A 24,805-nucleotide genomic window follows, 5' to 3' on the forward strand; every position below is an offset into this window, starting at 1 on the left:
AGTTCTAAAAAAATTCAACAAGGAACTATAGAAAAAAACCTAACAGTTAACATTAAATTCTGCTTTAATAGGGAAAATCTGGACAAAAATAAAATAAAAATAAATAAGACCATATATAACAAGCTTTAAGGAAGTAAACAACACTTTGAGGAAGCACGTTTTCTCCAAGAAAAAAACGACTAAAACTGCTAAAACCAACTGCTTTAATTTGAAGAACTTAAAACTTAATTTTCAGGTTACTATTAACATGGTTTGCCCAAAATTGGAACAACATGTAAGTGGATTTGAAAAGAGACTTACTGTGCTGCCCCTTCCCTGAGGAGATTGTCATTATTAAGTAGTAGCCGAACATCTGAGGAGGAAAAAAATGTTAAAAGATGTTAAAATTAAAATGTTCAGTAGAAGACAAACTTGAAAAATTTTAGCAGATTTTCAGATTAGATTTTTTAAAAATCAGGCTTTGTGAGGTCAGTCTTTGGATACAATGTATGTGTGGAAATTCTAAAAATGCAAACAGATGCGCATGTTCATAGATTTGTAAATAATTATTTGTGGTACAATAATCCAACAATAACTTCTCAAGGTATTCCATAGCAAATGAAAAACATGGTTTACAGAAGGTTACAGTTAGGACTGTTAGTTTTGTATCTAAAGAATTCTTTAAAATTAGATTAAGAATTGCAGGCTTTTCTATAACATCAGACCAAGAAAGCTGGGCACCACTCAGTTAGTAGCAGTGAAACTGCTAAACATATTTTTCTTTGGAGAATCTAACGTGGGTGCCTACAATCTTTTTAAAAAGCTGTGTGTCAAGAGCCCAGTCACTTATCTTTTGGAAGAAGAGGGTCCTTGTTACTAAGAAACTACCAAGCATTAGCTCCAAGAAGGAAAGCTAATTATAAGCCAAATGCCACTGACACTCAGAGCTTCTGAAAGGTGCTGGCAGAGGCCAATGTGTAGCATGCCAATAAAAACCAGCCCTCAAGTCACAAGTAGCTTGCCAATTCTTAATCTAATGCTTTGGTATCAATTATTCTCATGATTTTCTTGTAAAGTACTTTCAATTGTCAGAAATAAAACAAGATACTTCTAACTACAAAGACCATAAATTTTTGTTAAGTCAAGAATTTATCTGAGCTAATCAGTTGGATAAAGTTTAAAATAGAAGGAGAATCTTCTGAGAGCTCAGTTACTGAAAGTTTACATTTGGTCAATATGGAAGAAAGACTAGGGAAAGAAAGGCTGCATTTTCTTCTCTTGATGTTAGTACTCAAAAGCCACAAACAAGTATAAAAGAAGAATGTCTTGATTTACTTCTATTGTATTATTTACTCCTTATAGTAAATGTTTATATGTTGACCGAGTTACTTTTCCTCTGAATCATTAATTTACCAATGGAAATTATTGGTTGTTCTCTGACGTGTGGGGCTCTGGGCCAGGGACAGATGAATATCACACAGTTCCTCTAAACAGATAACCTTCTAATGTAAAACTAGAATTTCAAAATAAATGTTTGCTAAACTGAACCAAGATGCACAAAGATTATGATTTTATTTAAGGGGCAGGTAAAGAATTAATTTAATAACTTATAATGGGATTATGATGATTGATATTACCATGAAGTTCAAGATGCCTCATCATTTTTCATTCTGTAAGTTCAGACAGTGAATAGTATGGAAGGTTGTAAATGTATTGGAATAGTCATTCTCAAACTGGCTGTGACTCAGAATCACCTGGGATAACTTGATGAAACAGATTATCCAATTCTACCCCAGACCTCAAGAATGAGAATCTTAAGAGGATGATGATACTGGAATCTGTATATTTAACAAGGTTCCCAGATAGTGTCAGTTCAGTGCCAATGGCTCTAGAAAGTGTCCTATATTATGCCTCTTTCTGAGTAAAAGCAGTGAAGAAATTTATGATTTATAATGACAGATATAAAACTATGAAAATAATTTAGTATTGTTTCTACATTTGTTCATATTAAACTACTTTAAATTTTTTCTCACGTAAGATATGTGTCCCAGCTTATGGATTAAGAGCATGCTTTTTCCTCAGACCTGGGTTTGAATTCGGGCTCTGACATTTACTAGCTGGGTGATGTTAGATAAGTTATTTTAACCTCTTTGAATCTTGATTTCCTGAGCTATAGCTATAATGTTGTAAGGATTATAAGAGATAGCAAGCACTTAATAAGTGCTTATATGTAATTAAAGAGAGCTTAAAATAAAATAAATATTAACCTTTACTCACCATTGAACACTTCGTTAAATTCCCCTGGGGGTGCATGAGTGATGAATTTAGCAGCTATGCGTACCTAAAGAGAAATAAAATTTACAATAAGAGAATAATGAAGAATAACATAAAAGGAGAAGAAATTAACAGATTACAAAATTTTCATCACATCACATGAAATAAAATTTCCTGTTTAAACCTTTACTGTTTAGGAGCCTTCAGTCTTCTTTTCACAAAACATCCCAAAGCTTTCATATCAATACAGGTTTGTACTGATTTGGGGGATAAATGTGCTGCTTTGATTAACTTTGACTTTTTCTTTTAAAAAAGCTGAATAATCAGTTCTTGGCCAAAATATACAACAATCACAAAAAGAGAAAGCTATGATCCTATTTCACTTCTGAACATTTAAGCAAAACGAAACAAAATATTAGCAAATTGGTAGTATACCAATTTGTGTTTACAGTGTTTATTCCAATGCAAGGATGATTCAATACTAATAAATCAATGTAACTTGCAAATTAAAGGAGCAAAATCTTGTGATCATCTTAACTCATGCTGGAAAAAAGAAAATTCAACACCCATTCAAATATCGTAAAACAACAACAAAACTACTAGTTTTTGGTAGGAATAGAATAAACTCCCTCAACTTGATAAAGCGTTATCTACCAAAATTCTACAGCATATCTAGTACCAGTGAAACATAAGCAGTGTCACTAATTTTAAAAGCAAGACAAAGATGGGGCTGGGCCAGTGGCGCAGCAGTTAAGTTGGGCGCTCTGTTTCTGTGGCCTGGGGTTCGCTGGTACATCAAGCCATGCTGTGATGGGTGTCCCGCATATAAAATAGAGGAAGATGGGCACAGATGCTAGCTCAGGGCCAATCTTTCTCAGCAAAAAGAGGATTGGCGAAAAAACAAAGAAAGATTAGGGGAAAAAAAGGGCTGACCCTGTGGCCGAGTGGTTAAGTTCACAGCAGAACCAGAAGGAACCTACAACTAGGATATACAATTGCGTACTGGGGGGCTTTGGGGAGAAGAAGGGGAAAAAAAAAAGATAAAAAAATTTAAAAAAGAGCATTGGCGGGGGATGTTAGCTTAGGGCTAATCTGCCTAAAAAACAAAAAAACAACAGAAAAGCTGGCAGGACAAAGATGACTTATCGCTGAAGCTATTCAACACTGTTCCACAGGTCCTAAAGAATGCTATGGAAAATATTTCTTCTGTTACTCATTCTGATTCCCTCTCCTGCCCCCTACGGCCATTCTACTTTTCTGGATCTCCTATACAGATGGATGCTGAAATGTTAGGATGTAAACTGTGTATCTCATTTTTTCTCCTATATTTTATCTTTTTTTTTCATTCTATGTTTTGTGTGAGAATTCCTCAGTTCCAATTTTCAATTCACTAATATGTTCTTCAGCTATGCCCATTTTGCTATTCAGTTATTTTAACTGTTCTATCTTTAATTTCTTAGACTTTTATTTCTTTTTTGTACATGCAATAATCTCTCAAGTCTCCGTGAGGATATTAACTATACTTATTTTAAAGTCTTGTTCTTTTGACCATTTTCTAAGAATTTACATCTACTGTTTGTTGAATTTGGTGCTTTTCTTTCATGGTACCAGTTTTGCACAAATGTTTGGTGCTCCTCTTTGAATTTAATTTAGCTTGCCTGTTCTGTTTACCTAGAGTGACTGTAGGGGAGGGACTTGCTGTTGCTGCTGAGGGGGTGTGAGCAGATTATCTTCTGAGTGAGCCTCCTAAGGGCCACAGGCTACCTGGGGCACTGCGCTAGTTACCTCTGCTCCCAGTGCTCATTCTCAATGCTATATTCTGAGGACAAACACTATTTGTCTGCAGCTTAGCCCAAATGGGAGAGAAGGGAGGAGCCAACTGGTCTGGTTAGCTTAGAAAACAATTCCCCAATTAATCTACTCCAAGATTGTTCTGAGTCCTTTTCTTCTTGCTCCTTAAATTGAGCTCCTCCAGAAAGGCTCCTACTTCCATGACAGTTTTCAATGTATATTGGGCTATTGTTTCCTCTGATCTTATTTTTTTTAATGTATTTGAACCATTCTTCTTCCTCTCTATCAAGAATGGCTCAAAAAATTTTGGTCCACTGATGGCACACTCACTTTCTAAACTGTCACTAATTTATTTCTCTTTCTATTCTATTTTTTCCTACTTTTTCATTTTAAAAGGCTTGGAATAAATGTGACGTAAAACCATGTGCTCAGTCTGCCATGTAAATTAATCTCATCTCTCATCAAGTAAAATGTGAAAGACAAAGAACGTACAAACCTATTTAAAAGAAAAAACAATTTGGAATATCATTTGGCAGTACGTATATATACGTAATAGTAATGTTAGCAATAATAGGACTGATCTCAAATGGGCCTACCAGTATAACTTTAACATACTGAGAGCAAAGATGTTGAAAATTCCCTAATATTTGATGTGATGAGTATGATGTGATGTGATTTAACTCACTGATGAGGGGCAAAGAGGAACATGGTATATCTAACAATAAACTGAGCCCTACTTTCCAGATAGGCATCCTCTGTTGAGTTTTCAATTCCTTCAAACTATTTTAAGTTCTTGTTGACCCAATCAAATTAAGATTACCATCAAAGTCAAAACATTCTTAAGTAGAAAAAAAGAGAGACTTTCGAAAGTCATCATTATTTTTTTTTTTAGAGATTTTATTTTTCCCTTTTCTCCCTAAAGCCCCTGCTACATAGCTGTGTATTTTTAGTTGTGGGTCCTTCCAGTTGTGGCATGTGGGATGCCGCCTCAGCATGGCTCAATGAGTGGTGCCACATCGGTGCCCAGGATCCGAACTCGTGAAACCCTGGGCCGCTCAAGTGGAGCACACGAACCCAACCACTAGGCTACGGGGCCAGGCCCTCAAAAGACTTTTGAAAATAAAACTGGGACTGAGAAGAAAATTAGATAAAGACAGAAATAATTTTACAACTTCAGTATCCTTAGAATAAAAGAAAAGCTGCTCCATGGCCAAACATCTTTTCAGTCAAGAAAGGCCTACTAATTGATGGAGTTAGTAAAATGGAAAACCTGGATTCTAATTACTGGCTCTGCTGGTCCATTATCTAACTAGATTTGTGATTCTGGAAACATTACTAACCTTTTTTAGTCTTGAGTTTCCTCATTATAATCCAATTCCTAAAAGAGATTAAAAGATCTGCAAAATTTCTTTCAGTCATAAAATTCTACATGGCTTTTTAAGACTTAGAATACAAAAAGTTTGAGAACCCTGCCACGAAGGGTAATACAGATAACATATTATTTTTCTGGGATCAAAACTGGTGAAGATTAAGAGGAAATACTCCATAAAGCTCTTTTTTTTGGGGGGTGGGGGGAGATTAGCCCTGAGCTAACTGCTGCCAATCCTCCTTTTGTTGCTGAGGAAGACTGGCCCTGAGCTAACATCTGTGCCCATCTTCATCTACTTTATATGTGGGACGCCTATATGCGTGCCTAGCAGTGCCATGTCTGCACCCGAGATCGGAACTGCCAAACCCTGGGCTGCCAAGAAGCGGAACGTGTGTACTTAACCACTGCACCACCAGGCCACACCTCCATAAAGCTCTTATATTAACTGAGCAACAACAGTAAAAAGGGTTCTAATTATGAGGTAAGAAATGCTGCTCAACTCATGAAAATTACATCACACAGGACTAACAGTTCCAATATGGATTTCAAACTGTGTATATTTGCCTTGGCATGTACACTTAATCATATTTCTATACTTGTCAACTGTTAGTGTTAATCACTTAAGGAATTAGTAAACCTATTTTGAATAGCAAACCTGTTTTTTTTTTAGTCTATTTGTGGCAAATCTGCTGAGCAGCTATAGTATATCCCACTTTCTGTCAAGGTGTATTTCCCATAATCCTCACATAATTGTGAAACTCCCTTTAGTCAAGCAAATTTAAGTGTATATAGTTCAAAACTATATTCATACACCACCAAAAAACCATCTTCCTTAAAAAAAAGCCACAGTCATATTTTACATACCACTTATGTAACATAACGTTTGAATGTATAACAGTAAAAGTTACCAAACTGAAAATTCAATTCACTAACATTTCTGAAGTTATCCCCAAATTTTCAAAAGTTACAAAATCTGGGACGAGCCCAGTGGCCGAGTGGTAAAGTTCCACACGTTCTGCTTTGGTCAACCAGGTTTGTGGGTTTGGATCCTGGGCACAGACCTACTCCACACTTCAGCCATGCTATGGAAGCACCCCACATACAAAATAGAGGAAGACTGGAACGGATGTTAGCTCAGGGCAAATCTTCCTCAACAAAAGAAAAAAAAGTTACAAAATCTGATGGAATTGACATAATTGAAAGAACAGTCATTCCGATAATGGGTGAACTGACACAGCATATAAAAAAGTAATAGTTCATCCATTCAGCAAACATTTACTAAGCACCCATAAAGAGAAATATCAGCAAATAAAGATTAAATACTGACTAATATATTGTCACTGTCCTCAAGGACCTGACACTTAGATAGTAACACAGCAAGCAACTATTAAAAAGCACAGTGGGCCACAAAGGAAGGTGCACTCAACTCTACATTTGTCTAAGGAGGGAGTGGGGTGGCCTTCAAAGGCAGTGATGTTTGAGCTGGATTGGAAGATGAGTAGATACCAAGGAGGGCATTCCAGGCAGAGGTAACAATATGTACAAACTAAGACAACATGGCACAACAAACTGAAAGTAGATATTAAAAAGATCGGTGAAATGTAAAACAATGCTACTTTCTCTGCTAATTCTTTCTGTGTTTTGGAAAATAAAGGGTTTTTTCCTTTAAACAAAATATTAATCACTTATGTTAACCTGTAATAGATTTATTACAGTATTTTTAAATGAATTAATGTTTTAAAAATCTCTAAGTTTTTATATCTAATACAATAGATTTAAGCCACATAAATAAAAACTCAATTTCTAAGAGTTTAAGGGGTCCTGAGGGCAAAAAAATTTGAGAGGTGCTCTTTTGACATGGGTTGATGTTTGTCATATACTGTTAAGTAAAAAAAGTTCACAAAATGACGTATTCCTGTTTTATTTAAAGTACGCATATTTAGAAATAGTATAGCTACTAAATTTTAACTGGGACCATTTTTGGTAGCAGTAATACAAAATATATTTTTCTTCTCTTTTTTGGCATATCTCTGTTCTAAAAGTTGTACAATGAATGTAAATTATTTGTATGAAAAAGAGGATTTTTAAATTTTTTAAAAATCAAAAAAGAAGTATGCCAACATCCTACACCCAATAAATAAACTTTTTTAAAAGATGAAATGGGGGGCTGGCCCCGTGGCCGAGTGGTTAAGTTCGCGCGCTCTGCTGCAGGCGGCCCAATGTTTCGTTGGTTCGAATCCTGGGCGTGGACATGGCACTGCTCATCAAACCACGCTGAGGCAGCGTCCCACATACCACAACTAGAAGGACCCACAATGAAGAATGTGCAACTATGTACGTGGGGGCTTTGGGGAAAAAAAATCTTTAAAAAAAAAAAACAGATGAAATGGGACATAAACAAAGATAAAGGCTACTGAGGGACACCAAAATTGAAAGAACCAGGTCAAGGAAGCCACAGGTCAAGGAAGCTAAAGGATGGAATAAAGTGAGGTTGTCAAAATGCTAAAGACAACAAGGAAGGCTTTTTAAAGTTATACTTTGCATATGATCATTGACCAAGAGCTTTGCCTTATTCATTTCATATCTGCATAGTGCCTTAGCTTGAAAATATCAGTTGATTAACTCGTTAAATGAGAGGATTATACCAAAAGAGAAAAGTAAACTAAAAGCTTGCTTTCATTTTCTAAAGGAAAAAAAAATGCAGTGTACAAAAGTCAGAGAGGAAGGAACATCAAGTAGTAGTATTTGAATTCAGGTTCAAATGCTGAAAAAACTAAGTGATCCCACTACATTTGAGAATATCAAGAATAGGAGAAATGTCCAATTAAAGAAACCAAAACGTCTCCAAGTTTTTAAATGAAAGTGGGGAGATTTGAAGAGATGTATGCAACGGCAAGAGTGAAATTTTAAATGAGTGGTTAAAAAGAATGCAGTCATCATTAGATGCCATCATGGTATCCTAAAACATTGTCATGGTAAGCAAACCCCATGTTATTTTCTGAGTTACAAAAAAGGTGGATTACTTAGTATTAGATAAACATTTGACAGTCTTTACAAACAGACTTTCAAGTGTTAAGTTGATTTTATAACAATACCATAAAAATACCTTGGGGTAGTAGTAGAAATCATAATGAACATTTACACAGTCACTATAAAATCTAAAGTCGGCTCCATGGTCTCCAAGGCCCTTCACTACTTGGTACCCACTCTCCCATCTCCCCATCTCTTACTGTGTAGCTTCTAGACCTACAGCTACACTCCTGCCCCAGGGCTATTGCATTTTTTGTTCCTTTTGCCAGAAATGCTATTCTATCAGAGAGTTTACTTCCCTCTTCATTCAAGTCTCTGTTCAAATGTCACCTACTAAAGTACTCTTCTCTGACTTCCTGACTCCTATAAATTAGCTACTGTACCCTCGGCATCCTTCACAATTCTAGCTCCTTCACCTTCTTTATCTTTCTTCAAGGAACTTGCCACCACTGAACATATACTTATGTTTACTGCTCAAAACTCCAAAAAGAATTCCAAGAGCACAGAGCAGAGTTCAGCAAACTGCTAATGTAAAAGGCCAGATTGTGAATATTTTAGGGCTGTGTAAATGTGTGTGTACATATTTAGTGTACACACTTACAATGTGTATAATATGATTTATGTATACACATACCTATACTACATTATGAAAGCATTACCCGTTGAGTTAATTAACACATTATTTTGGATGCTTAAATATGTATTTTATGCAATATTTTATGAAATATTACTCTTCTTTTGATTTTTTCCAGTCATTCAACAAACATTAGCTTGTAGGCTATATAAAAACAGGCAGTGGACCAGATTTGCCAAGCCCTGGCACAGAGCATAAGAACTCATTTTGTTTGTTCACCGCTGTATACCTAAGACTGAGACCTAGCACACGCTAGGAATGTAAATAAATGAATATTATTTTATTGTTTACAAAACTGTCACACTCTGTCTCTCTTTTGATCTTAAAACAGCTTGTTAAAATAGGCAGGGAAGAGACTATGACCCTTATTATAAATGAGGGAATAGGTTCAGAGAGTATAAGTGCTCGGTCCAAGGTCATGTCCCTATACAGGGGTGGAGCTAGAACTAGACAGTCTACTGTGCAGTAGTAACAGGTAATAAAATTCAGGAGGATGGGGCCAAGTGGTTAAAGTTTCATGCATGCTCTGCTTCGGTGGTTCAGGGTTCATGGGTTGGGATTCTGGGTTTGGATCCCTGGTGTGGACCTACTCCACTCATCAGCCATGCTGTGGAGGCATCCCACATACAAAGTAAAGGAAGATTGGCACAGGCTCAGGGCTAATCTTCCTCAGGGTGAATCTTCCTCACCAAAAAAATAAATAAATAAATAAACAAAAATTGTGGTGTCACATGAACTTGGCCTTGTACTTTTAGAAATTTTTTTTAACCAAGAATTGAGTCAAAACTTTGCTTGTGAAAGCTGCAGTTGCCACCAAGTTGGGACAGATAAATAAAAAGATAAAAAATAACTTTAAAAGTCAAAATCTTATCATCCAGCTTCAAAACTGGATCAAAACTAATAAGATGAAATTTAACAGAGATAAACAAGATCACTGGCACAAGCAAAAGGGGAAAGAGAAATGGCTAAACAGCTAGTGACTGCAAAAATGTTTTTGCTGCATTACAAATGATGGATGAAATCTCAATAATAGGGATTTAGTCAATCATTCTCTAGATTGGAGTGGGAAAAGAAAGTTGAAAGCAGGTATACCCCACAGAGGTGAGGCATGTCATCTCCTGCCTAACTGAGAACAACTGATAGGGAGATTTTAGTTGGAAAAAAACTTCGTTGATGCTTTAAAAAAAGTGTCCCTTTTCCATAAAATAACAGTTTCACTGTACACAGTAGTCATCTGATAGTATGTGCACTAACGGGTATAACTCCATGTATATTTTAATTAATTAATTAATTTTTTGGTGAGGAAGATTGGCCCTGAGCGAACATCCATGCCAATCCTCCTCTATTTTATATGTGGGACACCTTCACAGCATGGCTTGATGAGTGGTGTGTAGGTCCATGCCTGGGATCCAAACCTTTGAACTCCGAGCTGCAGAAGCTGAGCATGCAAACATAATCACTATGCCACTGGGCCAGACTCTCCACGTACATTTTAAAGGGAGAGTAGCTCAAGCCTTATACATAATTCCACTCCTTCATATATTTAAATATTCCAATAATGTTAATTTCATGGAATGCATTGTATTATGTTTCTAACCAACCTAAAAAAGGGAATTTAAAATCTGTAAGTATCAATGAAAGAGAAGTTTTCCTATATTTCAGTTTCTTCCCGTTCTCCTTCTCTCACCTCTCCAAAAGGGGAAACAAAAATATCCCATCTTTGCAAGATTCAGAATTTCATTTTTACATTACTAATACCTGTAATGAAAGTTTAAAAATCAAACTGAGAAAGTAATATATCCCACTGCTCCCCAGAAACTATTTAATTTTGCTAATTTTCACATACCAGATTTTAGTAAGAAACTTTAGAAAACGAATTAGAAAAAGAAATCTACAAAATTTATAAAGCTCAAGTTTTCAGCTCACTAAATAATCTTTTACTAACAGACTCCACACATTTCAATGTTATATCTATTCATAACTAGCTTCTGAAATGATTTCCTTGACAATCACATACAAAAGTATTCCAAATTGAGTATATTTAACAACTGTAGCTCTTTGTCAATATCAGGTGGGTATTCTAGACAGGCAAGGAAGAAATCTTTCACTAGATAATATCCACATTCCACTTTATCAGCAAGGCCCAGGTCAGTTTATACTCCTCAAATTTTGTATACTTCAGGAGTCAAATGTCTGCCAGCATGTTTCTTGGGTGTCTACAAAAATCTTTACCTCCCCCATTAGTTTCTGAGTGCATAAAAGACTGCTTCTGAGCCTTGACTTGCACTGTCCTCGAAAGTTGTGCCTCTCTCCTCACCTAAATCTTAGTCTATCTAAACAAGGATTAAATCCCTCCTATCTTTTAAGGTTGGTTTCTCCTTTCTTTCCAAGAACTATTCCCCAGTACTTAAGAGTTTCAAGAATCTACTGTCCTCCTACCATACTTTGAACATTTATCACAGCACCTGAAATATAACTGCTGTTGATAATTAGTTCTATAGATACCATTCTGTCCCCAAAGACTATCAAGTTTTCTTTGGGTAAAATGCCTTGCTTTCCTTTTCTGTACTACACAGGGTCTAGCAAAGTAAATGGCACATGACAGGCAATTAGCAAATATTTACAAAATCTCTTAAATAAAGTGACACTAAGGAAGTGTTCTTAGTTTTTAAGATTATGAGGTACTATGGCAAAATGGAAAGATATAGGTTCTAGAGTTGGACTGACCTGGATTTGAATTTCAGCCTCTTAATCTCTTTGAATCACATCCTCTCCCTAAAGAGGGATAGTATCTACTTCTTAGAATTGTTTTGAATAGATTAAATAAGATAATATATGTCAAGTCTTTAGCAGAATATTTAAAATATAATAGGCAGGCTTAATACACGTCAGCTACCATTAACTGGTCACAGAAAGACAACTGCTGCTTTAAATTATTAAACTGAACAAAGTCTTCAAATTACTGAGAAAATAATTCTTTTCCAGAAATTCTTTGGGTCCTAACTACCTTATATTCTCCATCATTACAATCTTTACCAGTAAGCATAAAGAGCAGCAACTTTTTTGCTGACCAAAACAAAGTTTTCCAAAATGTCTCTGCTCCACTTCCCTTTAAACACATCTTTCAAAGTTTACTTATGTTTTCAACTAGGTTAAACTTCAAAAAGGAATAGTAATAAATTGTACTTTTGTAAATACTTATTTTACTTATTTTTATTCTACATCATTCCAGAAGTATTCAAGGATAAATAGTTGCGTTTCTCCTCCTGAAAGAGCTATACCTTATTCTTATCCTGGTGAGAAAGTTAAGTTCTATTTGCATAGAATTCAACACTATTTCCTAAGGGAGTTTTTTCTATTTGAAGATATTTAGGATATTATTATTTTTTATTTTAAGACTTTATTTTCTTTAAGAGCAGTTTTAGGTTCACAGCAAAATTGAGAGGAACATACAATCATTTCCCATACACTCCCTGGACCCCCATGTGCATAGCCTCCCACATGATTAACATCCTCACCAAAGTAGTATATTTATTACAATCTATGAACCCACACTGACACATCATTATCACCCAAAGCCTACAGTTTACATCAAGGTTCACTCTTTGTATTGTACATTTCTATGGATTTGGAAAAACGTATGACATGTATCTACCATTATAGTAACATAGAGTGTCTTCACTGCTCTAAGAATCCTCTGTGCTCTGCTTATTCATCCCTCTCCCTCTAGGACATTATTCTGAAAAGAGGAAAGAAAATAACTTTTTAAAAAACACACGTTGCTTCAACATGGTTCATTGTTTTCAGTCTGGTTCTAAGGTTTTCAGTATACCAACAATAAATTGTCTGGGGCAAAGATTTAATAGGTGTAAGTTCCAAGCTGCTGAGATGCATATATTTCAGTATCAAACTAGCTCTAGAATTCCAGTTTCAGTGTCTTTATCAAATAAGCAAAACCCGTGTTGGCTGAGGTTCTCAGAGGCTAGTGAGAATTTATTTTGGGGCTGTAATTCTGGAAAAAAATATATTCTCAATGATCTCCAGGACCAAACGGCATACCGGTTTCACTAAATAAAATTTACTGTTACTTATGTTTTTTTAAATTTCAAATAAGCTAAATATTACTTTCCCAGTTTAAACTTGGAGACACTATAAAGACTCAGAATGCACTTAGAAACAAAACTTTAGATGTATATAGTTTATTTTGATTTAACATTATTATCAATAAGGGCTAAGGCTTAAAAAGCATAAAAATATGTCTCAAATTAGGATCAACATTATGAAAAATACATGGTGACACTTTCAAATAATTTGCTTTATGTTTACTCTTTTAAAAGCCATTTTAATACCACAACTAGAAGGACCTGCAACTAAGATATACAACTACGTATGGGAGGGGGTGGGGGGGCAGGGATTTGGGGAGATAAAGCAGGAAAAAAAAAAAAAAGATTGGCAACAGTTGTTAGCTCAGGTGCCAATCTTTTAGGGGAAAAAAGCCATTTTAAATAGTTCTTAGAAACCCTTTTCTCTATTATAACCAATTACAAGTTTTGTCAAATACAGACAAATAGGTAGGGAAGGCAGGCAGGTTTTTTTAATTTATTTTTTTAGGAAGATTAGCCCTGAGCTAACTGTTGCCAATCCCCCTCTTTTTGCTGAGGAAGACTAGTCCTGAGCTAACATCCATGCCCATCTTTCTCTATTTTATATGTCAGATGCCTGCCACAGCACGGCTTTTGCCAAGCGGTGCCATGTCCACACCTGGGATCCAAACCGGCGAACCCTGGGCTGCCGAGAAGCGGAACGTGCAAACTTAACTGCTGCGCTACCAGGCCAGCCCCGGCAAGTTTGTTTTAAGGAGAGCAATTTCATTTTTAAAAATTCTACCAACGCTTAAGGAATATTGCTCGAAGATTTACGAAACTAATTAACACACACAGAGTGCCAAAGACTCTCTCCTCAACCAAACTTTAGTCAGGCTCCTCCGAGTCCTCTTCTCAACTAGGCTTTGTTCTTGGTTCCATCCTGTCTACAGCCTGCCTAGCCCAGTCTTAAGGACCCTGTCAAGTTTAGCGAGAATTTCCCTACTCTTGATATCTGATTACCCTTGATAACTAATCAAGTTCCTCATCTCCCACCTTTGATGTATAAGTCCTCAATCTACCTTTAGCAAGAATCCCGTTAGGTCAGTTTAGCAAGAATCTCTCTACCCTTGATGTCTCCTCTGAGTAGTTTTTCATCTACTGACCCCTCACTCTGCTTACTGGCTAAAAATCCCCAGAGGTCTCCTTTATTTGGAGCTGAACTCTTCTCTCTCCTCTAAAGCAAAAGTACTGAATAAAGTCTTCTTATCGTTTTAACAAGTGTCAGAAAAGTTTTTTCTTTAACAGAGAAAAGTTTTTTCTTTCTTTCATCAGTGTATTTTTTGCGATTTGGTATAATGGTATACAAAAACAACATACTTAAGCATAAAATTTACAACATACAAAAAAGAACCAAAAAAAACAGCTCCCATTTTATTTTCTAGTTATCTCTCCCAACCATTCCCTTTTAATTTACAACTTCTCTATGAACCAAGTTAAAAGAAAATCCTTCCTTAGTTCTCATTCTGGACTCTCTTAATATAAGACATACAAAATGCTGATAAAAAGATTTCTAAGTATACATTTTAAGTGTTCATTTAGAAGTTCAAAGTAAGTGGTAAGCCTTAAGTCATCAACTATTAAACAGAAAAATTTTAAGTACTGGCTCAATCTCAGTGAAGATTAAAAAAGTTGTCTTATCTTAAACGAAAAATAGCATTTCTATACATATGGAAGGAGGGAAAGGACCTCACTTGGTTTAATTAGAGGATCTGCCTAAATGTCTAGATGAAGAACACAGAAGTAAAAAAATCTGAGATACAATGTTTTAATGAGTTAGAAAAGAAGATAAAAATGAATGAAAAGATCATATAAGCAACTTACTGCTTAGGAGATTGAATGTGTTAAAATACACAAACTCTCATCTCCTACCTTAGGTGACTGGGCAGACAGGTAAAGGGTTTCAAGTGGCCACATACAATGAGTATTGTTTTGGAAATAGGACCAAATTAAGAAATTAGGGGAAAATCCACACCAAACACCCTTAGATTCAGGTGCCAGAGAGCAATGATGCAAATGCCAAGTTCAAAAGGGTAGAGTTCAGCAGTGAGAGCCCATGCCGGATAGAAACAGAGCAGTGGGAAACAAGTATTTTGCTTTTAAGCTCTGGTGCATATCTGACATGTTATGGTATTCTAACTTAAAGGTGTATCTTTTTACCAATTTTATTTTTTCTTCAAAATCATTGGGAGTCAGAACTGGTTTCAGATGCCAGGTTTAGCACTTAATTGCTTGGGTCTTAGTTTCTTCATTTGTGAGTAAAATACCTGTTTGCATCTAGGACTGTTTTAAGAATCCAATGAGGTAACTAACACGAGACGAACTTAGACATAGCAGATACTTAACTTTCTTTCTCTAAGCAAATGCCTAGATGTTACTGAATTTTGAGTAACATATCTTCTCTAAAAGTTCAGATCTTTGTATTTACCAATTTGTTCATTCATTCAAAACAAAACAAAAAATACATTATTGGGTCCCAGGCACTGAGTACTAAAGATAAAGACAAAAAGGAGAATAGTGAAAGAAGTAAGCCAACAAATTCCAACAAAGCCTTTTTGCCTTAAGCCTGCAGTTCTGAATGTCAGCTATATACTAGAACCACCTAGGGACCTATAAAATTACTGATGCCTGGGTTCCACCCACAGAGATTCTGATGTAACAGATCTGGGATAGGGCTTGGGCATCAGGATTTTTAAATGCTTCCTCAGATGATTCCAATGTGCTGCCAAGGCTGAGAACCCCTACCTGAAGCTGATATTAAGTGCAAATCAATACGATGGACACAAATAACGTAAGACAAGCATACAGGCAGCATCTTGTCTTTTCAAATCTTTGTATACATTACCACTGATAGCAAAACAATTTATACAAATAATAGCCCTCAGTAAAGATGTGTCAATTATTTAAAAATGACTATAATTTAAAGCAGCAAAACTGCCAAATCAGTAGTACAAATAATATAATATATATCATAGAACTTAAGAGGAAGGAGACGGATATGGGTTGGGTTGGTGAAAGCCAGCTACAAGGAAGGGGAAGGTGGGATCTAAACTGGACTCTACCAAGTGCTTTAGACAGTAGGGGGGAAAAGAGGGAGGGCATTACAAATGAGGAGATGGAAAGAATGAAAAAAAGGTGGGGAAAAAACAGCCTTTTCTAAGCCGACCAGTTAGAAGATTTATTTGGAGATAATAAAAGAGAAGGGCAGAGTAAGATAAGATGAGTCAGATGGCAGTAGTTATGCTAATATCAAGTCTGGTTTTACTCTACAGGTAATGGAGAACTGCTGACGCTTTCTGAGTGGGAAGCTCCATTAATAAAAATTAATGTTAGTATTACAGAAGTAATGGAGCCATCAACATGGCTTCATAAAACCTGGAAATCAGTCTGTTCTCTAAGAGTTAACTAGGAAATCAAGACAGATGCTATCAAACCAAGAATCATTCACTCATTCATTCAACAAATATCTGAAGGCCTACTATGTGTCAGGTGCTATTTTAGGCTATAGTGATTGAATAGTATATGGTCCTAGTGGAACTTACACTCTAGTGGGTAAAGAGACAATAGATAAGATTAAAAATTAAACTACACGGTATGCTAGCTAGTAATAAATGCTAAGGAGTAAAAAATAAAGCAGGGAAAGAGGTTATGAAATGTTAGGCTTTGGAATTGAATAGGGTGACCAGAGAAGGCCTCACTGAGAAGGCGACTTCTAATTAAATATCTGCAGGAAGTGAGGGATATAGAAGGAAGAGAACTCCAGAGAACAGAGGAAATGCAAAGATGCTTTAAGTGAGAGTGTGTGGCTCAGAGAGGACCAGGGAAGAAGAGGTAGGAGATGAAGTCAGAGAAGTAAGTGTTAAAGAGGTAAAATCATAGATCATGTAGGGACTTGTAGGCAGGGCAAGAACTTTTATTCTGAAGAAGATGGGAAGCCACTAGAGGATTCTGAGCACAGGAATGACATTGTTACGACTTACATTTTTTAACCAGATCACTCTGGGTGCTGTGCTGAGGACAGACTGCTGGTAGGGAGGCAACAGCAGGAGGAAGACCAGAGAGAAGGCTAATATGATAATCTGGGTGGGAAATCACAGTGGCTTCTTTCAGAGTGCTTGGAATAAGGATGTGGTGAGAAACAGTCAAATTCTGGGTAAATTCTGAAGGCAGAGCCTACAGGATTTGCTAATGGACCATAAGCAGATTGTGAGAGAAACAGGAATCAAAGATGACACTAAATTTTTTGGCCTGAGCAACTAAAGAATGAAGATGTCATTAACCAAGAAGGGAAAGACTGCAGGAGAAGCTGTCATATGCAAATTTTTGATACATAAGGGCTTCCTTTCAGTCCTGTAAAATCTGCCTAGAGAAAGGATGTCCACTGCTGTTAAAAGTTAGAGGGTGCCCTACCCAAAGACCTGATGTGGTTTTGGTATTGGGTATATATCCCTACTATGGAGGAAAATGCCATGATAACGTTAGACTGCATGGTTAACTTCCCTGGTTCTGACTCTACATTTAAACTGCGAAAAGATTATAATTTGATTTCCCATGTGCCTGACCTACCTGAAAAAGAATCTTATCCTTTCTGTATTTATTAAATTAGTTGTTATTCTCCTTTTCTACATTAGTTTCATTAGGCTACCTAATGTGAGTTTGTCCCTGAGAGATCTGGTCTAAATATCCTGATGAATCAAGCTTCTGAGCTTAACAGGCAGAGGAATAAGATTTAGATAGTGATTCTCAAGCTGCACGATAATTATTGGGAAGCTTATTAACAATAAAAATAGATTCCTGAGCACTGGTCCCCCCAAATTCTGATTCAGTTGGTCTAGTACAGAACCCAGAAATCTGCTTTTGAAAGAAACACAGGTGATTTTACTGTAGGCAGTAACATTCTAAGGTACTGTCATACCCTAAGGTTCCCAAGAAGACAGACAGTGTCCTTGCCCTTGTCATGAGGACTTTCATGATCTTTAAACTCAAGTCATGTTTCGCAACACCTTGAGTTTATAACATTTTAAATACTAGAATTCTTAGTAGCACACTTGAAGTAAAGAAGCTCAAAAGAGCACTCAGTTAATTTAGCAGTAATTATAATGCAGTCACGACCAGAGAACATCAATGTTTCAGTGTCTACAGAAGCATCCATGTTACTATGTCATTAAACTTGACTGCTCTTTAGGGCTGTGCCATTATTTCAGTAAAATTGTTTGCTATCTTAACTCACTACCTACCATCTCCTCAAAGGAATCAAAGTGGGTAGGAGCACAGGTCTGGAAGTAGACTGTCAGCATTGTATCTGCTCTACTAATACTAGTTCTGGACACTTGGCCATATTTTTTTAACCTCAAATATGCCTGTTCACTCAACTGTAAAATGGAGATGACATAAGTATCTATCCTGTGGGGATGTTTTGAGATGAATACATGTTAATACATAAAGTATCTTGTACATAACAAGTACTTAGGTGTTACCTAGATGCAAAACCAAGAATTCACAAGGCAAAGTTCTCTCATGTTCCAATACACCCACAACCTTTCTTTGGTGTAGTTTGGCACTATGCTGTCTTCTTATTTATAAGTTATACTGTGACCTACAATGCATCATATGATCCATTCAACCAAACATTCCATCTCATAGACACTGCCTTAACAATATGTATGTGCAGTTATAGTAAAGATAAATTTTATAAACCACTCAAAATTTAGTACTGTGAAGGAACTGTGGGAAATTAGTGAAAATGTGCAAAGAAAGGAGAGGCTGGAGGCAAAGAGAACAATTAATGCTGTTAAAAAAATAATTCAAGCGTAAGAAAAGGTCCTGAATAAAGACAATGGTAGAAGGAATGTGGATAGGTTAGACATATTGTTAAGTGAAAAGTCTACCTGTTTGTACATTCATAGAACAGAAAAGATACAAAAGAAACTGGTAATATTGGCTGCCTCTCAAGGGAACTGGGTGGCTGGAAAACAGGGGTGGAAGGGGACTTTTTACTCATGTCCTTTCCTATCATTTTAATTTTAAGCATGTGATTATGGTTCCTATATACCTAAAACAATTTTTTAAAAAAAGAAATGGAACTGGAGGAACAGAATCTAATGACAGGAAGGAAGAATTTACAGGACCGGAATACTAATCGAACACAAGATGAGAGGCTAAGGGCGAAAAACATGATGCCAACGTTGTGAGCCTGTGTGACTAAAAGAGCAAGACGGTGGGATGAACAGAAATGCAGAGGTTAGCAGGAGGTTCTGATAAAGGGAGAAGGGAAAATGACAGTAAGCGTATATGAAAATTATCACCTAGTTCAGAAATCCCCAAGTAGTCAAACTGTCTTCAGTATCATGACTAATTTCCCCTATTCAGGATTTTTATTTTCAGAAGCTGATCCATATAAGGACTTTTAACTTTTTTTTTTTTTGCAAGAAGATAAGTGTGTGCACTGACGAGACAAAAGAGCAAACGATACCTGATCCTATAGTGTGCATTTTTCTGAGCTTTAAAGGAGAAGACTTTCCGTAGATGAAGTAAATACTTTCATAAAAGGTTTTGCAAGGCTCGGAGTATATATACACAGTCATTCTGGTAAGTATAAGGCTTTGCAGCTTTATGAGATTTCCTAGGAAGATGCTTCCAGGGTGGGTAGAATGTTCCCAGCAGTGGTACAACAGAGCACCAGTAACGGCAGCAAATGCTCAAGCACGATGGATGCCCACAGAGCCACTCAGAGTGTGGACACATTCCTGAACACAAGAAATACCTAGAGATTACTGAAATAATTGGGGGGATGAGGGAGCACGAGCTGGGGAAATAGGAGAAAGAATAAAGCTGTGACTGATTGCTCTCTTTCACACAATAGGTTGTGCCTACACTATGTATACCTGGTGCTATGCTAGGCACTAGATAAAAAGACATGGTTTCAGTTAGCAAGGAATTCAGTTTTGTTATCAGAACAAATGTGTAAAAGCAGACAATGACAGCAACTCCTGGAACATTTTAATGTTTCAATTTTTAAAACAGAGGTTTTTTGCTGTTTTTTTTTTTTTTACTAAAGTTCAAAAAAGTACATTAAACTTTTTTTTTTGATCCAATTCCCCTTACCTCCCCATTTTAGAAGAAAACTGAGGGCCACAGAGGTAAGAGATTTTTCCAAAATCATACTGGTGACTAAAAGCACAGTAAGGAGAGGCCAAATCTCCTGACACTCAGAATCACTCTCTCCCACTACATCACAATACCTCATTTATAATTCATCAAATAGATGCCTCTACTCTATTTTTTTCATTCATGGTTACATGAAAAAAACTGTAATAAAAAAAGCATAGCTTCTGAATCAGACCAACCTGGGCTCTGAATTTTCTAACAAATTACACTGTTTTGCTTAGCATTAAGGCTGGTCTTAATAAAATAGCTAGATGTTCTAGAAGAAATGATAATAAACCTACACTCTTAACCAAAGATTGGCATCTGAGTTCGCACCTGCTTAGGCTTTAGGCTCCTTCCAAGGATATTGTAACAGATTATATGAATACTACTTGGCAAAGCTAATTAAAAAGAAGGGAAGATAAACGAATGGCAGTATTGATACCAATCGAAGACTTGTTAGAAAATACCCCCATGGCAAACAAGCTTTAGAGTTTACGTCATTCTAAATTAAGGAAGTAATATATAATCAAGGAAATCCAGTTTTAAAGTATAAATATTTTTCATGAACTCTAACAGAACCCTCAAATTTCTACATCTATTTACAATTATTTTCCACATCTCTCCTAACTAATTTTGATAAACCTGTTTCTCAAAAAGTGCCTTAAACATGACATACATCATTGTCTAAACTTAAAGCATACAGATCCATTTCTCATTTACGGTATTTTTGAAGTAGTACATAAATATTCTACTAGTTAGGCTGAAGGGAAAAATATGCTAATTATACTTTTTTTCAGCCCTAAAATTCTCTCTGCATTTATGTTTTAAAAATGCTGAGGGGCTGGCCCCATGGCCAAGTGGTTGGGTTTGTGCTCTGCTTCGGCAGCCCAGGGTTTCGCTGGGTGGAATCCTGGGCGTGGACGTGGCACCACTCATCAGGCCACGTTGAGGCAGTGTCCCACATACCACAACCAGAAGGACCCAGAACTAAAATATACAACTATGTACCGGGGGGCTTTGGGCAGAAAAAGGAAAAATAAAATCTTAAAAAAAAAAAAAAACGCTGAATCATGAAATAAAGGAAACACAAGGTGCAAAGAACCCAAACAAGCAGTTCGTCTCATATTTCAAATTTCCTAATTATGGTATCCTGTCATTTTGGTCTTGTTAAGTATTTCCAACCAAGTAACTGAGGAGTCAAAGTACCTAGAGGAGTAGAGCTCATTCTCAGAAACCGAACTCGAGGATAAGGCTAAAAGCATTTATTTCTGCAAGTTATCACACTTTCAACTTCCTGTTTTATTTAGGCAGTTCATCATGACCATTTCAGGTAACAATGCAGAAGTTAACAAACCCAACTTCCTCTTTATAAAGTGATAAAAACTTCAGCAGTTAGTTATGAGCATGGTTGATCTTACCAGCTTTTACAGAAATACTTGCAAGGAAATCAAAGACCATCACACCAAATTCAACTCTGGGTTCACTGCTTTCAGAAAATGTTACAAAGATAAAAAGAAGTACTAAACTATATTCAGAATCATGACAGAGACACCTTAAAAAAATAAATAAATCAAATGCAGTTTGAGTCTTAGCTAAAAAGAGAGAAAAAAAGGAAACTAGAGTTCCCTCAAGGAAGAATCAATAGAAACTAAGGCTTAAAATACCTTGTATTAGTGTCTTGGTTGTGAAAGTTTTATAGGACAAGAATCTCATTTAAGGGTCACATTGCTTATGAATGCTAAAATATTCACATCAAGAAATCTTGTTGGAAGACTACTTTCTCAATTCTTGAATTCAGTTAAAAGGAATCAGGAGCCTGGAGGAAAAGGAGGCAGAGTAGGTAAGAAGTTGAAGGAGAACTGAAGTAATCTTACAAGTCAAAGCCCTTTCTTTTTACTTAGAGATTCACAACAGAGAGAGAGATGGGTTTCATCTCTGTCTGGGAATAAGGATCCAACAAAATTTCCGTAATCTCAAATCACATGTATTTATCCTACAAGATTTTTACTGTATCAGATATTCTTAATTATCCACACTAATGAAGACAATGTGGTTAACCTAAAAACTGTTTACTGAATATGAGATTCACCAATATTTTCTTGCAGTCGATTTACCTTACTAATTATGATTTGCCTGCTATGTCATTATTAAAATTAACAAAAGCAGGCTGAGAGACAAGAGGAACCTGGTCACAGATCTGCTGTTATAAAATCAAGACTATTAAGTTATTAATTTAAACACTGTTAAGATCCAAAGACATCTTAATTTGCACTTTGAAATATATACATATTTTCCGAAGTTTAAAGAAAAGGCATTCTAACCTCATGTCAAAGTCAAAAACCCAACAGCACTGGTAATGTATCGCTTGGGCACAATAAACTTCTAAGTTTATTGTTATTTAAATCATTAGTGAATTAGTGTTGTAACAATATTTTTGCTTAAAATAAGTGGACCATCAGCTGAGCTAACAAATGTTTTGTTATCCCACAGTCTTCACTGTAACTTAAGTTCATCTGAATCAAAACTATTTGCCTTATAATAAGCATTTTATTATAGTTTTCTCTCCAGCATAAGTTCACATGTAAGATGCCTTTTTTCCCCCTAAATCTTATACATCTATGAGAATTTCCAAGGAAGAGAAAATCTAATGCTGAAATGTTGTTCAATGGCTTGTGAGTGTTTAGCACATTCTTCAGCATTTCAAAATGGCATGCCATATTTAGGTATGATGTATCAAATTATCTGGTACAGAGGACTCATGGATCATAAACAGCCCCCTGACACCTCCACCTCTTTTATTAAAAAAAGAAACAGCTCAGATACACTTACAGAGCACTCCAGGGTGCACATTTTGTAACAACCACTGTGGAAACAAAAGGCATAATTCTTGTCCTCTAACGAGTCATCTAGTGAAATCATTCTAATTTCTACAGATCCTAAAATCACCTATTTACCGAAAAGCCTGACAAACTGTTAAGTGTGCAGTCGCCAGAAAAAAAAATTACTGCATCTAAAGGAGAATACACTTTTGTATTTAAGACACTTTTTAAGAAATAAGGATACAAATTACACACTGGCAAATTCAACTATAATCAGACACCACAGTGGCGCATCAAAGAAGGCACAATGCTTTGTCTAGACTTGAAAGTGTTAACATGAGGTTTATGTGCTATATAAAGGCTTTCTGGAGTTTTAAAAGAAAATCCGTTGGCTATTCTTGATTTGTTAACAAGACATCGAAAACTGTTTTTCAAAAATTATCGTAAAGAGGATAGGATGTAAGACGCAGTGGACGGAGGCACCGCAGGGCCGTCTGTACATACAATCAATCAAGGGGGTGCCTACAGGGAAAAGAGTGGTGTTCAAATTCTGAAGCAAATGTCCTGGGGCTTACACGTTTATTACTGTGAATTAGTTCAGCCGATAGCATGTGACAAAAGAGATGGATGTGTGGAGAGGCAGACAACACATGGGGACCTTTCCCTGTCGAGGAGTCGTGACAGCAAAATCACTTCCTGAGGAAGGAGGAGCAAAAGGGAAGTTAAGAGGCCACCCTGACCAGGAAGTGACTCGCCCTAAACTAGCCTCAATCATATCAAAAAATGGGGGATGGGGTGAGCCCCAACAGCTAAAGGCGGGTAAAATAACTGCTTCCTGATACGTCGCGACATCACCATGGCCCCCTCTTAATTACAGAAGAGAGTCCAGTTAGGATTAAAAAGGGAAAGTCTCCTCTCTTGTAGAAAGGCCACTGGATTGTGCCTCAGGCCCCAGAGGAAAAGAGAGTTGAGGAACGGGGAACTGGAGCCACCGTGAGGCAAAGTAAAGCCCCTCAAGAGGGAAGCGTCCCGACTGCGGAGAGCGTATACCAACACGGGCTAGGAAGCTGCTTTCTCCTGGGGATGCTGCCAGGGTTCCCACCGCAGCCGGGCCGGGCCCCTGTTCCCTGTCGCGTGACCAGGTAGGAGAGAGAGGCGGACCCCTTACCTTCTCCTCATCCGACACCCGATCCTCGAAGTCGGCCATCTTGGGCTGCTCTGGCCCAGCCCGGCCCCGGCGCGAGGCAAGCCGGGAAGGAAGCCGAGTGATGGAATCACCGCAGGGGCCGTTGGAAGGACCCGCCCGGAAACGCCGACCGAGAGCGCGCCATGTCAGTTACGGGCGGGGGTGCTGGCTTTGGGCGTCCACGCCTCAGGAAGTCGGCTTTGCCTTAAATGATTTTAAGTCTAGTATCTTTCTCAATGAGTTACATTTATTTCCGCATTCATCTATTGGACGCTGGGAGCGGGTTTTCACTGTTCTTGGCGCATGAGCTCCATCCGACCAAATAGCAGTTGCTACTCCTATAGGTTTTCCCAGTGCCAGTGATCTCCATGGCAGCCGAGTCCAAAGGGCTAAGGGCTGTTCGGCCCCTGGAACGATCGGCGGCTTTTCCAA

The 24,805-nt window shown here is 37.1% G+C and overlaps 2 protein-coding genes across 2 annotated transcripts in view; one reads left to right on the forward strand and one right to left on the reverse strand.

Annotated features, from left to right (window-relative positions):
• CAPZA1 (capping actin protein of muscle Z-line subunit alpha 1) overlaps window positions 1-24,498 on the reverse strand; it is a 45,506-nt gene extending 21,008 nt beyond the window's left edge. The window contains exons 1-3 of the mRNA XM_023641411.2: window positions 24,356-24,498; window positions 2,257-2,320; window positions 301-352 (exon numbers count right to left, since the gene is read on the reverse strand). Of these exons, the coding sequence (XP_023497179.1) occupies window positions 301-352; window positions 2,257-2,320; window positions 24,356-24,394 (155 nt within the window). The 5' untranslated portion in view covers window positions 24,395-24,498. The remainder of the gene's footprint in view (window positions 1-300; window positions 353-2,256; window positions 2,321-24,355) is intronic.
• Window positions 23,941-24,805, forward strand: part of ST7L (suppression of tumorigenicity 7 like) — a 90,317-nt gene continuing 89,452 nt past the window's right edge. The window contains exon 1 of the mRNA XM_070268514.1: window positions 23,941-24,329. The gene's annotated coding sequence lies outside the window, so the exon portion shown is untranslated. The remainder of the gene's footprint in view (window positions 24,330-24,805) is intronic.

This window comes from Equus caballus, chromosome 5 (genome assembly GCF_041296265.1).
Source record: "Equus caballus isolate H_3958 breed thoroughbred chromosome 5, TB-T2T, whole genome shotgun sequence".
NCBI lineage: Eukaryota > Metazoa > Chordata > Mammalia > Perissodactyla > Equidae > Equus > Equus caballus.